Source organism: Sinocyclocheilus grahami, unplaced genomic scaffold (genome assembly GCF_001515645.1).
Source record: "Sinocyclocheilus grahami isolate Dianchi unplaced genomic scaffold, SAMN03320097.WGS_v1.1 scaffold1598.1, whole genome shotgun sequence".
In the NCBI taxonomy this organism is placed as follows: Eukaryota; Metazoa; Chordata; class Actinopteri; order Cypriniformes; family Cyprinidae; genus Sinocyclocheilus; species Sinocyclocheilus grahami.
In genome coordinates, this window is record NW_015506777.1 from 19,192 (window position 1) to 35,057 (window position 15,866).

Sequence of the window (15,866 nt, forward strand, 5' to 3'; positions counted from 1 at the left end):
TGTATATATATATATATATATATATATAAATCTAATGTAATGAAAAATGCAGTTTTCTCGTAAATTCCATTCATTCCTATGTGGGTCAAAATGACCGCGATGGAAACTTTTGTTCCTTTTTTTTTATTGCACCCATTTAAATTCCTCGAATCCACAAAAAAAAAATTTGTGTATTCCCGGTGCAAGTGTGACAAAAGTAAAGACATCTTGGACCGGTACAATCAACACACGATTTTTTTTATTTTTTGGGGGGTCAAAATGACCCGAGGGATGGATGAGGGTTAACTTAATGCCAAAAAACTGTAGATGTGCACAATTATGGTTGGTTCACCCAAAAAATGAAAATTTGCTGAAACTTTACCTCAGGTCATCCAAGAAGTAGATTAGTTTGTTTTTTCATCAAAATAGATTTGAAAAATTTAGCATTACATCATTTGCTCACAAATGAATCATCGGCAATCAGTGGGTGCCGTCAGAATGACAGTTCAAACAATTGATAAAACAGATGATCGTCTTGTGAATTTACAATTCCAGTCATTAAGGCATTTTAACTTAAAACTATCATGTCTGGTCAAAACATGTGTACATGATTCATAATAATGCTTCCCCCAGTGAGAAAGTCCATCCCTGCTGTTTTGTTACATCAAAATTGTTTAGAATTGTTTTATACTGTTTTCACTTGTAAACAGTGCTTGATCTGTGCATTTTTTTCTCCTGGCCTGAGGGTTAATACATTTTTTAGCATATTTACATTTTTGGGTAAACTATTCTTTTAATATTGTTAATTTTTTATACCATTTAAAATAAAACATTTAATATTCAAAATATGGTCTACAGAAAGGTATATATTGTTATTCTTTGTTTTTTACTTAAAAAGTAGTAAACTATTTATACTATGGTATTCCATTGTACTGTATATGGGAAATAGGGTCATGATAATTGTTAAACAATGGTATGTAATTAATGATATTACATCAGATACCACAACACACCCATGGTACTGCCACAGTACCACAATGGTATTAAGTTACATGTTGGCTAAGATATTTTGCATGTTGGTTGAGATTTTAATAGTGGGATGTATTAATAAATGCTCAAAAATAATAATAAATAAGTAAATTGTTTGATCTCTCACTGCACAACCTGCCAATGTCAGAAATACAACCACCTAAAAACTGGGCTTTGAGGGTATTATACAAACAATGGGTTACTGAGCATGTCTGCTGGCAGGGCAATACATATAATTACTTTAACCATGTTTAAGTCATCATCAGTTAAGACTACCTGAGAGACAAGTGTGTCACATGCGAGGGCCAGACCGCATCCTGTGGCTGTTGTGGTCACATTAATAGTCTGAGGGAGACAAATAATGATTTAGCAGTGCAATTACCAAACACTGTCTCCTTATCTCTTACTGCTTCCTTCTTGGAGATACAGATATTGGATTTTCGATTGGAATCGAAAAAAATCCTTAAAATAGGAAACTGGTGTCCAAAAAACAAATATGACAAGATACTGAGGCTTTAGATTTTTCAGTGAAATGTATGAGGGTCATTAGCGTCAGAAGGATTTTAACATTTTTAATATAATCATATATTTTATTATCAGAGAGATGTAACAACTGAAAGTAATGTCATAAATTAAAATAAAAATGTAAGTAAACTGACAGAAAAACTGTACTTGTCGCTGTCACTGTGGCATTACCTTCAATTCTGTACTGAATTTACTGAATTTCAGGACAATTACGGTACTAATATACAATCCTTCAGGGTAGATAAGGTACAAAAGTGTGCATTTTCATTGTTCCTTTTAACAATGACAATAAAAATTGGACCCACTTTATATTAAGTGGCCTTAACAACTATGTACTTACATTTAAATTAATAATTTGGTACAATGCACTTATTGTGTACATACATGTTTTTACATTGTACTTATATTTTAAAAATACCTGCATGTAATTACATTTGTAATTAATTTCTGTAATTACATTTATAATTATACAGTTGACCCATACCTTACACCTTAACCCACCCTTAAACCTACCCATACCAACAAACATGTTCCTAACCTTACCCATATCCCACCTCAATAGCAGCAAAAGTGTTTTGCAATACAATATGAACACAATAAGTACATTGTACTTAATTTTTGATGTAAGTACATAGTAGTTTAGGCCACTTAATATAAAGTGGGGCCTAAAAAATCTATTATGTTATTCTATTCTATTATTTGAAAGTACTGCCCCATTGGCAATCTTTTGTACCTCTCAAGGTACAGTTTTTGCACATTTATTTTCTGACAGCTCCATTAGATGGTGGATGAATTACCGCAGAGGCCAAGGCATATCCAGCCAATTCAGCATTTCCTAGGTGACCGCAGAATATCGTGATGACGAATGGCAGTAGGAAGTTTAGGATCCTGGAGATGAGCTGTGGAAGATGAAAATGCAGATATCAACAGGGAACATGAGCATACAAAAAGAAAAAAAAACAGACACGTTCACAGATCTGCATCACGTAAGAATCCTACAATAGACTATTTGAACTCCAGATTATGCTCAACAAAACCAATATTCGTTTTAATATGAAATAAATACAAAAAAATAATTTTATATATATATGGAAAAACAATTCCACTTTTAAAATCAATACAAAAAATTAATTTCATATATATGGAAAAACAATTCAATTTTTTAAATAAATACAAAAAATCAATCTATGTATTGTACATGTGTGGGTATATGTTTTATATGTGGGTATTTTTTTATTGGTTAATTAATTATGCAGATATCAACAGGGAACATGAGCATACAAAAAGAAAAAAAAACAGACACGTTCACAGATCTGCATCATGTAAGAATCCTACAATAGACTATTTGAACTCCAGATTATGCTCAACAAAACCAATATTCGTTTTAATATGAAATAAATACAAAAAATTAATTTTATATATATATGGAAAAACAATTCCACTTTTAAAATAAATACAAAAAATTAATTTCATATATATGGAAAAACAATTCAATTTTTTAAATAAATACAAAAAATCAATCTATGTATTGTACATGTGTGGGTATATGTTTTATATGTGGGTATTTTTTTTATTGGTTAATTAATTTATTTATTTGTTTGTTTGTTTGTTTGTTTGAGTACACAGACACCTAACTAGAATGAAATAGAAGGATTACAAAAATTCTTTATCTAGAATTAATAACTAAAAAAGTGAGGGACAGACCACAGGAATTCAGTTTGAAAGTCAGACAAGCACTACACAGGAGCACTAAAGCACTAAACTATAAAACAGGAGCCATCATTTACATCCTCATCAATTATAAAATAACTATACTAACTCCAACACTAATTTAAGTTACAGGCATATGTGAAAAACCAACCAGCACCCCAGAACCAGTCTCAGCTGGAACAGCTTTTGTATTTAAAGTTTCAAGTGAGTTGCAGCATTTGTGGAGTACATGAGAGAGACATGGAACAAAAAGAGGACTCACCAGGGGCCCGGACAGGCGCAGAACATGGTAGAGCTCCTCTCTGTAGGCCAGGGGAACCCAGCGACGCACACAGTTGCAGCGGAAGAGTTTAGAACTAGGTGCTGTTGCCTCGGTGATTTGTTCATGGCTTGCCAGGGGCCCGCAAGCCTCAGGCATACCAGCTTTATCCATTCAGTCGTTGAGTGCAAGAAAATAAGAGAAAAGGATGAAGAGAGAGTGAGACAGAGAAAATAATTGAAGCAATATAGGAATGAGACAGCTTCTCTGCAGCAGTGATTTTTCCAAAAATGTTGTTATCAGTCCATGGAGGCAGAAACAATCAAATCAAATAGTGCTGAGACACTGATTAAATAACCTGCTGCCTTCAGTCACTGAGGGAGCCCAAGAGAGGCAGGTCACAAACAAGCTCTTTATAATTCCCTGTATGGAGTACAGCAGCTCTGAGGGGGGCTGTAAGGGGCGGGTTAGCCTTTCATACTTCTTAAACGCAGCGGTAATCTTATCAGGAATGCCTTTGTAAATAACAGATTGTTGTTCCTTTGAGGAACCCATGCTAGAGCATTGCTTTCTAAGTTGTCAGGTTTCTTAATGTAGCATAATGTGCAGGAAAAGCTTTACTTTGGGACAGATAATCCCTAAAGAGGCCTTTAACTTGTAAACTTGGAGTTAAGTCAAGTATTGTATTTTATGTTACTTATTTTACTTGCTAAACCAAGTCCAGACTGTTTAGGTTTGAATCCCACAATGATAATATTTGTTAGAAAGTGTTTGTTTAGCTCTTGTGCAAAGAGAAAAATGTGTTTTAATGTTTGACAAACTGACCTAAATCATTCAGGTCACCTAAATATCACTACTTGTAATATACTGGCACATTACCTCTTGGTAGCTTGCCATGGATCTCCAGCACGAGGAGTTATGGTTGGCATATCAAACACAACCTTTGGTCACTAACTTGCCCATTCGGTTAAACAGTAATGCTTAACCTCTGTCAACCTAAGTCTTGCACAACCTGAGCTGTTTATTCAATAAACTATACTTTTTGTAACTAGTCAAAAAAGTGTGTTCAAATATGATAACAACTACATTTTTGTTGCTGAACAAAGATACATAATGTAATAAGATATAATATTAATAATAAAACTGCTTTAAGAATTTTTGAAAAAGAAAGAAAGAAAAAAAGAAATGTTAAATTATTGTATGTAAAGAAATATTTAATATTCTGCATGTTAGGATCTAACGTACAAAATGTGAGTTTTAAGTCATGTAATGTACAGTATGTGTGCACATCTCTATGGGTAGCAAATTAAAACAACCTTTAGCCTTTCCTGTGCAAGTTATCCATGTCTTATCTGATGTGCCGTAAGAAAAGCTGAAGACTGAAAGGCGGAATGGGAGGGGAATAGAAGGAATGAAAGACACTAACATGCAATAAAACAGTTTATCTTCTCTTACACATGCATTCCACATACAGTATGCACAAATGCATACATACAGTACATTGTATATAGTATGAACTGACATGAATACACTCACATTTTTAAGCAAAGACAGTCAACTGTGTTTATGGATGTGTAATAATGTCTCTTTTGACAAGTTCTCAAATTCTTTCCTTTGAATGCTCATTCATCAACCTCTGAGGTTGTTTCATTAACAGTATTCTACAGTGCATATTGCCGCTGTTCAAACATAAATACAGTTTTATATGTTATGACAAAAAGACAAAGGTTCATGACAGCAATTACTCTTAAAGAATTATTACTGTTGGTTATGAGGTTTCTGTTCTGTTTCAGCCATAATCAAAAAAAATCACACACAAAAAAAGATTAATACATACAGTGGGAAATATACTGAAAGTGTGACAATCAGAAAGTTAAATTTAAAACTGACTTGAAGAGTTTAAAGCACAAACAAACACACATTGACTTAAAGAGAAAAGGAATTATTAAAGATTCTGTACTATTTCTAGGTCACTAATCAAACAAGCAAATTATTGACACTGATCATGTGACTCTTTGTACAGAGGGTCACATGTTCCTGCCTCCTTTGAAGATGCTCTTTTTATCATTTTCAAATCATGATGAATAACTTGGTTTAACACAATCTTGTAAGAGCTTAAGTGCTCTTTTTTCATCTGAACTTGTATAATTAATATAGACTTGTATTGTGTGTAATCAAGTGAACTTGATCTTAGTATTATTTGTGTGTGTGTGTGTGTGTGTGTGTGTGTGTGTGTGTGTGTGTGTGTGTGTGTGAGAGAGAGAGAGAGAGAGAGAGAGAGATACATCAGTCAAATTTTTATTTGATAATTAACATCATTAGCTTACAATGGTCAAACTAGGCCCCCTGGTGGATAATAATCCGTGCCCGCCCATCATTATATTATGTAAACCACATAATACATGTTTTGTTTTCAAATTGGGGCAAAATGTGTAACCTACAGCATGCACTAGAAAAAATAATTGTTTTATAATTTCGTAAAAAACTATTAATTCAGTTTAAACCATCTGGTTGTTAACAGCTATGCCATTATATACAGTATAGAATGTTACTTAAGATAATAGTATTTGTATCAGATTTGTATTACTGTCTCATTATTTGCTGTACATGTCCAAAAAATCATTGCCCTGTGTCACCTTCACTCAACACAGATATCACATATAAACACTAAAGGAATGTATGATTCATTTTGGGTTGGGACATATCTTTTTATATTCAATGATTTTGGCATTGCCATCCATTATAGAACATTAAATTCTCTTATCACAAATGTTTTATGGATGTGAGACTATATCTTTATAGGATTTCTCTCTTTTCATCCTTCCCATTCCTTCTGGGGAGATTGAGATGACACTTAAAAGCCATTCAGCCTATTTTTGCACAACACTAAAAGGTCTGTGACCGTGAGGGGAGGTGATTTCAATTCCTGTTAAGTGCTGTAAAGCCACATAATATAAAGCATTGGTGTGAAGACGCAAGCCTCTCCAGACTTCACGCAACCTTTGGATTTGGCATTTTGCAGAGAACTGTCACACAAAGCTTTGGTAAGTAAACGGTACTGAAAATGGGCTCTGAATTTCTGGATGATTTCATATATTCTGTTAATAAAATCAAATGATTCAAGGACTTTCAAGGAACAGAAATTATTAAACGCATAGTGTACACTGAAAATTTTAAAATCTTGCCATCATTTACTTACCCTGATGTCGTCCAAAACCTGTATGATTTTTTTTTTCTTTGATGGAACACATAAGATTTTTTATTTTATTTTATTTTTTTTATGTATACAGTGGAAGTCAATAAGATCCAGAGTTTAATATTATTTTCTTAAATATTTCTGGCAAAATATGAATTCAGTTGAAGAAAATTTCCATAAATCTTTCATATATTTTTCCAGCCTTTTTTAGATGTATTTTTGTCATTCAGGATATTCCTGTTAAGTGCTGTAAAGCCACATAATATAAAGCATTGGTGTGAAGACGCAAGCCTCTCCAGACTTCACGCAACCTTTGGATTTGGCATTTTGCAGAGAACTGTCACACAAAGCTTTGGTAAGTAAACGGTACTGAAAATGGGCTCTGAATTTCTGGATGATTTCATATATTCTGTTAATAAAATCAAATGATTCAAGGACTTTCAAGGATAGTGTACACTGAAAATTTTAAAATCTTGCCATCATTTACTTACCCTGATGTCGTCCAAAACCTGTATGATTTTTTTTTTCTTTGATGGAACACATAAGATTTTTTTTTTTTTTTTTTTTTTTTTTATGTATACAGTGGAAGTCAATAAGATCCAGAGTTTAATATTATTTTCTTAAATATTTCTGGCAAAATATGAATTCAGTTGAAGAAAATTTCCATAAATCTTTCATATATTTTTCCAGACTTTTTTAGATGTATTTTTGTCATTCAGGATATCTGGCAGATGAACAAAGATGAAAGTATCGGTTAGTGTTTCTCTGCTCCTGCTGTGCTTTGTCTGTCGTGTAAAAGGTAATGTTACTACATGTTTTCAAACCCTGATGCTTCCAAGGAGATCCAAATACTGCTTGTTCTAACATTTCACCAAATGTTGTTCAGTATATCAAAACAGAAAGAGTGTTTTAACCTGTAGAGTATTAACCTGAGTATTATTATAGGACATATACAGGGAATTAACCTGTACTACAACAGTTTTAGTTTGTTATGCCTGAACGAATTGCTCAATAGTTAATTCTCTCTAAACAGCACTCACCATTGAGTCATGTCCACTGGCCACCGGGAACTTGCTTCGGACAGAGGTTGAGAAAACTCTCACTCTGACTTGTATTACTGATGAAGGTATTGACCCATCCAACCAAAATGAATTGCAGTGGTTCCGCAATGGTGCCCGGGTGAACCTGGCAGAAGAAAACCGCTGGTCCCGAAGTAGTCTTTGTGTACAGCCTGTCACTAAAGAGGACAACGGAGTTGTCTTTATCTGTCAGCTGAAGGGTGATGCAAGTGTGAACCGCTCCATCGAGTTTGACGTCCAGTGTAAGTTTAATGTTTAGAATACTTGGTGGAATAAGTAAACAAAAACATTTTGAAGGGTCAACTGGCAGGTTTGGGATCCATTTCATTTCCGTTCAGCAGTTTCAGCATGAACTCCACAATCTATTTTCATTAAATGTACACTGTTATAATGTTATATATTAAGGAATTCAAGGTTATTTTTATAACTTCATTGCGATGACAATGGGCCTCCAAACCCTAAACAGTTTTACAGTTTAAACAATAAAAATGCTTTAAATTAGTTATCAATGTAAGTATTTTAAACTAACTATAAATCTTTAAATGGGCCTTGGATTGGAATCTGGAACATTCCTCAAAAATAAACTGGAATGGAACTGAGCCAAATTCTTGTGATGAATATACTGCTGCAATATGCGAGTGGCTGGTGAAAATTTGTTGGTTTTTCAGCTTTGAATGCCATTATATTACAGATCCCCCAGACCTTAATGACACTAAGGAAGTATTTATTGAAGAAACAAGTGATGTTGTTCTGTCTTGTGATGTCCGTGCCAACCCACCTGTAACTGTGACTTGGAAAAAGGATGGTGAAGTTCTGGATCTGACCTCTGGCAGTTACAAAACAACCAATAATGGCATTACTGCTCAGTTATCAATCACAAAAGCTAAGCACGATGTACATCAAGGAACGTACATCTGTGAAGTAAATTCATCTGTCTATGGAATTATGGGCAGGACCTTTAATGTTACTGTTGAAGGTTTGTGGTCCTGTTTTATCCTTATTTGAACTTTGACTTTTTGTACTCTGTTTTACTTTTATAATTTATGTTCCATTTTTGAAAGGTATATTTAATTTTCTTCTCTATTAGATAAAGTTTTAAGGTTCCCTGTAGGACCCACAATTGCTGGAGTGGTGGTGGTTTTATGCACAATTGTATTCGCACTCATTTCTAGGAGGAATACAATTATTAAAGTAAGTCAGCTTCATTTATGATTATCATCATGATTAAAATTGATTTTTGATTGATTAATTTATGTTTTTGCCTAAAACTATTGAAACAATTAAAAAGGCTTTGTCTTTTTGGTGTCCTATAGTGCATTAAACCAAATTGAACATCTGCACATGGAATTAGAATTCTCAAGAATTCAAACCACAGCTATTTGAGATGTTGAGCATGGAGAAGATCAGACTGGAACTCAAATAACCATTACTGGACTGGCAAATGGGACACCACTCAAATATATCTCCTTTCATTCCTGCCTAGCCCCTTTGTTTTGTTATTGCTAAATTAGAATGTGAAAAGATGTCTGTTAAACAACACTTTATTGTGATTTTTTTTGTTGTTGTTGATGGTTTAATTGTGTGTTTCTTCTCAGATTCCAATGTTATTGAGCAATTGCACTAAAAAAGACATTATACTTTGTCTCTGAGCCAGCAAAGACACTCCTAGATTGATGGCTGCGTTTGTTATTAGAGACACAGTAAAATAATCTCATTAAAGTGAATCGCAGGATATTTGACATTCTCAAGGGCAAGATTTTTATTGTATAAATTGGCCTGTTAAATGTACCTAGCAGTCATTAACCTTTAATTGTCCATTCAGATCATATGTGGTTGTAATCCTAACGAAATGTTCCATTTTATTCTAATGAGGTTTAGGTAGGCTATTTTCGCTGTTTGCTTTGTACGTTGCATGTCAAGTTAAATGCGAAGACAAATAAAAATGTAATTATATTTCAGATTTCTTGAGCAAACCTAATTTGAGTTTTTCAGTTGGCTAGATCAGTGGTTCCCAACCCTGGTCCTGAAGGCACTGCACATTTCGCATGTCTGCTTAATCAAACACACCTGATTCAGGTCATCAGCTCATTAGTAGAGACTCCAAGACTTGAAATTGGTAAGAGAAAGGAGACATGCAAAATGTGCAGTGTTGGGGTGCCTCCAGCACCAGGGTTGGGAACCACTGGGCTAGATAAGCAAATGCTTTAGAACAGGGATCTTCAAATCTGGCCCACAGTTTAGCTCTAAACCTAATCAAACACAGCTGAGCATGCTAATCAATGTCTTCAGGATCATTAGAAAATCACAGGTAGGTGAGTTTGATCAGGGCTGAAGCTAAACTCTGCAGCGCATTGCCCCTCAAGGGCAAGATTTGAGGAACCCTGATTTAGAACGTCAAAAATAAATCAATCCCAACAGTTTTGCGGATATTTTGGGCATATTATAAATTTTAGAAGACTCCTTGTTGGTTTATTCATAATAAGCTTGGGTATTTCTGGAATTAACAGTTAAAATTGGGCTCTATGAAAAGAGTTTATCATAACAATGCAAGCGTTCCAAAACAAAGAACCGCGCGTTGCGTCACATTTTGAATGCGACGCAACGGCACGTTCGGCCAATCAGTGCGGGGAAACGGGACACAGTGGGCGAGTCTCTCTTCCACAGGGAGCGGTCCACCAAATTCAAACAGCCACAAGAAACAAAGCAGAGGGTAGTCCGATTTTATCAGACTGTGCGGTGTGGAAAAACAACGGTAAGTTTCAATTTTAAAGTCGATGAAATGTAATAAGTGTAATTTCACGTTATAGATATGTTTGTGGATTCTTTATTGCACGGTTTTTGCGTTAAGGAGTTAGCTTTTCAGATTATCATCGTGCTGTGCTCTAAACTCCGCTCAGCGTAAACATATTGGAGTAATGTTTAGTTTCATTTTAGTTCTTTTCATTTTTCTTTTACAAATGTAAAGATTTTGGGATTTTTATGAGTTTATCATTTCAAACTTAAGGGAAGCACTTCACAATAAACTCTGCAGGGTTGCCACAGTCGTGGAAAAAGCTTAAAGGGGTCATATTAAGTTGCTAAAAAGAACATTTACGTTGTGTATTTGGTGTAATGCAATGTGTTTATGCGGTTTAAAGTAAAAAAAAAACACTATTTTCCACAATGTACATTATTGTTTCTCCTCTATGCCCCGCCTTTCTGAAACGCGTCGATTTTTACAAAGCTCATCGTTCTGAAAAGCGAGGTGTATTCTCACACTATATTAATAAAAGTAAGTTACCAAGAAAGGGATTCTCATCGCAGAAAGAGAAATAAAGATCAGCCAATTAGCAGATGACACTGCTCTTTTTTTTTTTTTTTTTTTTTTAAAGATGCCTCTTGGGTCCCTATTGCAATCCGCACTGTTGAAAGATTTTCAAAAGCTTCTGGTCTTTTTTTTTATTTTATTTTTTTTAATATTTGTCTAAATGTGAACTACTTTAAATTAAAGAGTGCAATCTTTCTACAATTAATAATATTCCAATTAAATAGAAGATGTCTTATTTAGGTATCTCTATGTAAAAATCAAAATGATAGATGTGTATTAAATTTTTCCCCAATTATTGAGAAAACACAATTTAATTTATGGCTGCAGAGAGACTTATGTCTGAGGGGGAAGAATATTACTTGCCAAAGGGGAGGGAATCTCCAGATTATCATATGCTGCTCAGTCTCTCCATATTGATAACAACATTTTCAAAAATATTGACAATGTTATTTAATTTCATATGGAAAAATGGCATACATTATATGGTCTCAATATGTTAGATTTTTGCACATTTGATAATACTCTTAAAATTAATTGGGCCAAACACTTTCTCAAAAATCCAACCTTAGTCTGGAACTTTATTCCACAATATATTTTCTCCAAATTTGGTGGATTTAATTTTGTATTGCTTTGTAATTATGATGTTGAAAAAATACCAGCTAAATTCCATAAGCAGGTCCTTCTCGCCTGGTCTCTTCTGTACAAGCACAACTTTTCTCCTCCTAAATATTTTATATGGAATAACAGGGATATTCTATATAAAAACAGATCTCTTTTCTTCCAGTGCTGGTTTGAGGCAGATATTTTGCTTGTAAGTCCATTATTTAATGCAAATGGCCTTTTATTAAACTATGGGGAATTTCTTCATCATTTTAACATTCCTATTACCCCTAAATAATTTGCTGTTGTATTCGATGCCATACCATCTGGAATTCTTAGACTATTTCAACATATCCCCTACCCCTCTATTTTACCTTTAGACCCTGCTGTTACAATGGTGGGGAAATATTGCTTTTCATCCACTTCTAATAGATCAATACGTTTATTATTTCTCAAGGAAAATGTTTCAATTCCAAATGTGACAGTTTATTGGAATGCCTTTGTTTATGATATTGCCTGAAGGAAAATTTGGCTGATTCCAAATAGATACTTAATTACTAATAAGATGAGAGAAGTTTCGTTTCGTATTGTCCATCGTGTATATCCTGTTAATACCTTCTAAAGAAATTCAAAAAGGTATTGATACATTGTTCTTTTTGCAAACAGCACCCAGAGACTATTGTGCATTTATTTTGGCTTTGCCATTCCTCTAAATTATTGTAGAAAGACTTTAACCTATTTGTTACTGAGAACATTGATAAGGATTCTTCTTTACTTTGCTTGCTGAATTGCAGCATTACTTTGGGACTATCTTTAACTCGTGTAACAAGAAGGCTTTAAAAACAATTGAAATTTGTAAGTCTTTTCCTTTGTGAACTTTTGTGATTAGTTCACAAATATACCCCTGTCTTGTACCCAGTAGTTGTTTTTTTCCCCCTTCTCTTTTCTTGTTTTTGTTTTTGTTCTACATTGTGACTGCTTTTATCTTTGTCTATATAATGTTGTTAATTTAAAAAAAAAAAAACGAGGTGTACGCTGATTGGCCAGCTATCCAGTGCATTGTGATTGGCCGAATACCTCAAGTGTGTGACGGAAATGTTACGCCCCTTAACACACTGTGATGCCGTCTCCCGGCACGGCGAGATAAAAACCCATTACAAGGCATTTGTTGCATCCAGTGGGGACATAATTACTGATTATAATGACTTGTACTGTGTTTTTACGAGTTGCGTATCGCGCCACGTAAACATAAAACCAAATCTGCATTTGTGATCGGAGAAACGACGCAAGCGCTACTCGCGTTTGAATCATCAGTGGCAAATTCATGAAAGGGGTCATATGATGCTGCTAAAAAGAACATTATTTGGTGTAATGAAATGTGTTTATGCGGATTAAGATTAAAAAAACACATTTTCCACATACTGTACATTGTTTCTCTATGCCCCGCCTTTTTACAAAACTCATCGGTCTGAAAAAGCGAGGTGTAATGGGATTGGCCAGCTATCCAGTGTGTTGTGATTGGCCAAATACCTCAAGCGTGAGACGGAAATGTTACGCTCCTACCATACTGTTATGATGCCCTGTCAGGCCGGAGCGATGATTCAAAAACATGAAAACCCATTTTAAACGAGGCATCCAGTGGGGACATAATTATGGATTATAATCAGAGGTGGACAAAGTACTCGACTCCATTACGTGAGTGAAAGTACAGATACTGCTGGCCAAATATTACTCCATTACAAGTAAAAGTTGTAAAGACAGATTTTTACTTGAGTAAAAGTACAGAAGTACTTGCTTTTAAAAGTACTCAAGTACCAAAAGTAAAATGTTTTATTGTTGTACGTAGTAGTACTTGCGATACTTCTGAAGCAACTTGGAATACATTACACGGACTAACTTGTAGTATATTTGGAATAAAGCGCTTTTAGAATGTTAATAACCTATGGGGGAAAAAAAATTAACACCCCTACCCACCCCCACAAAATCAGAATGGTAGTGATCTCGCATAGCTCTGACATCTCCATGTAGCCATTCATCCACATTTGAACAGTGCACAGTGAAATCCTGTAAATGCAGCGTGATAAGGAAGAAAAAAAAATCAAACCTGCTTTAAAGCCCAGCAACACAACTGTAGCTGTACAATTTTACAACAGCAACACTGCTTTAACAAAAAAGCAAAACTGCAAGACTTATTTGACATCAAAACAAACATTTTAAATGCTGTCTAATCGCTCTCGCTGTACTTTGATGTCATACACCGAATGGTCTGTGCAGTGCTGCTTCAGTCAAACACCTTTTGTGTTTTATTAGGAGCACAACAGTTCTTCTGTGGCTTTATAGGTAATATTTTCACTTACACAATTAAGCAAAATCAGACCATTTTGTGTCTAATATATATACCACAATATTAACTACTTATTATTGAATTGTTGTAAATATCACATTTGCAACTGGTCAGTGTTCAAAAAATGCTGGGAAATCTCTTCATGCTACAAGAGTGATTACTGAAACTGTCTGAAAAAAGTCACGTTTTGGAGAAGAAAATAAAATCACCTACTGACTTTCAAAGCTGCTATATAGTAACGACTTTCTACTTCGAGGACCTTGATAGAAATGTAGTGGAGTGAAAATTACAATATTTATCTTTCAAATGTAGTGAAGTTAAAGTCATAAGTTCCCAGAAAAAATAATACTTGAAGTAAAGTACAGATACTCAAAGTGTACTTAGTTACGGTCCGCCTCTGATTATAATACTGTCTTTTTATGCGTTGCGTTGCCACAAACACAAAACCATGTCTGCATTTGTGATCGGAGAAATGACAAACAACAAGCCCTACTCTACACTGGCCAAAAAACTCGCTTTAAATATGTAAAAACTCTTTAAATATAAAAAACGTACTTGCAGTCTGTGAGTCAGAACAGCCAGCATTGTAGTCTACTCTCCCAGGCCAAGCTTTTGAATGGTATAGTATAATGTTACAAAAGCTTTTTATTTCAGATAAATGCTGATCTTTGGATCTTTCTGTTCATCAAAGAATCCTGAAAAAAAAAAAAAACTCCACTGTATATTGATAATCAGCATATTAGAATGATTTCTGAAGGATTGTGAGACACTGAAGACTGGAGTAATGATGCTGAAAATTCAGCTTTGTATCACAGGAATAAATTGCATTTTAAAATATATTCAAATAGAAAATATTTCTAAATGTTACTGTTTTTGCTGTACTTTGGATCAAATAAATGCAGACTTGGTGAGCAGAAGAGAATTCTTAAAAAAAAATAAAAATAAAATAAAAAAATAAAAAAACTTACAACACGATGAACTGCAGGAGGTGAAACTGCTCAGCTGCACTTAGACATCCCATTTTTGCTTGTTAAACTTTTATTTTTTTCCTTTCCATTTCCCCATGAAATCATTTGATTGCAACATTTTTGTTCTTAGTAGTGACATAGTTCTTTGTGACAGGAAGTTTGGTTTGACAGGAAGTTTTGGAATTAAATTCAGATGAGCAAACAACAAATGAAGCATAAACAGCAGCATTAATTTATGAATGCATGACAACAGACATATGAGATGAAACAACCCATTTAAATGAACCATCTGTCTTTTACAATGGATGAAGCCAGTGACACTGCCGTTAGGACCGTGAAGACCACGGGCACCAGGAGGCAGCTAGTGCGAATGGCTGCACTCCGAAGCCCCTTTGCATCACCCAACACGATGAACTGCAGGAGGTGAAACTGCTCAGCTGCACTTAGACATCCCATTTTTGCTTGTTAAACTTTATTTTTTTCCTTTCCATTTCCCCATGAAATCATTTGATTGCAACCTTTTTGTTCTTAGTAGTGACATAGTTCTTTGTGACAGGAAGTTTGGTTTGACAGGAAGTTTTGGAATTAAATTCAGATGAGCAAACAACAAATGAAGCATAAACAGCAGCATTAATTTCTGAATGCATCACAACAGACATAATATGAGATGAAACAACCCATTTAAATGAACCATCTGTCTTTTACAATGGATGACGCATGTCAACCGACTGATTTGAACCATGTGGGAATCATTGGAACAAAGCACATTTAAAGATTGATACTTAACTCTTTAAATAATAATAAACCACTCCAATTCAATTTTTTCTTTAGTTTCTCATTTGCTTTGTTCAAACCTGACCTTATAACTTA

General features: G+C 34.5%; 2 protein-coding genes across 3 annotated transcripts in view; one reads left to right on the forward strand and one right to left on the reverse strand.

Moving 5' to 3' along the window:
• slc47a1 (solute carrier family 47 member 1) overlaps nucleotides 1-3,875 on the reverse strand; it is a 12,494-nt gene extending 8,619 nt beyond the window's left edge. Inside the window, exons 1-3 of the mRNA XM_016257795.1 lie at nucleotides 3,506-3,875; nucleotides 2,331-2,432; nucleotides 1,285-1,353 (exon numbers count right to left, since the gene is read on the reverse strand). Coding sequence (XP_016113281.1) covers nucleotides 1,285-1,353; nucleotides 2,331-2,432; nucleotides 3,506-3,676 — 342 coding nt within the window. The 5' untranslated portion in view covers nucleotides 3,677-3,875. The remainder of the gene's footprint in view (nucleotides 1-1,284; nucleotides 1,354-2,330; nucleotides 2,433-3,505) is intronic.
• A 2,635-nt stretch (nucleotides 3,876-6,510) lies between these two features.
• Nucleotides 6,511-9,658, forward strand: tmigd1 (transmembrane and immunoglobulin domain containing 1). 2 transcript variants are annotated; one of them, XM_016257798.1, is made up of 6 exons: nucleotides 6,511-6,546; nucleotides 7,418-7,497; nucleotides 7,732-8,019; nucleotides 8,469-8,753; nucleotides 8,865-8,968; nucleotides 9,091-9,658. In XM_016257798.1, the coding sequence occupies exons 2-6, from the start codon at nucleotides 7,440-7,442 to the stop codon at nucleotides 9,106-9,108; spliced, it is 753 nt and encodes a 250-aa protein (XP_016113284.1). In that variant the 5' UTR covers nucleotides 6,511-6,546; nucleotides 7,418-7,439; the 3' UTR covers nucleotides 9,109-9,658. The 2 variants fall into 2 exon arrangements, with proteins under 2 accessions (XP_016113284.1, XP_016113283.1); XM_016257797.1 differs by lacking the exon at nucleotides 6,511-6,546 and adding an exon at nucleotides 6,995-7,053.
• Nucleotides 9,659-15,866: the final 6,208 nt, after the last annotated feature.

Coding starts and splice junctions, on each gene's coding strand:
- tmigd1 (XM_016257798.1), top strand. CDS start 7,440: ATGAAAGTATCGGTTAGTGTTTCTCTGCTCCTGCTGTGCTTTGTCTGT. Junction 7,498..7,731: donor CTTTGTCTGTCGTGTAAAAG/GTAATGTTACTA, acceptor CTCTCTAAACAG/CACTCACCATTGAGTCATGT. Junction 8,020..8,468: donor CATCGAGTTTGACGTCCAGT/GTAAGTTTAATG, acceptor ATTATATTACAG/ATCCCCCAGACCTTAATGAC.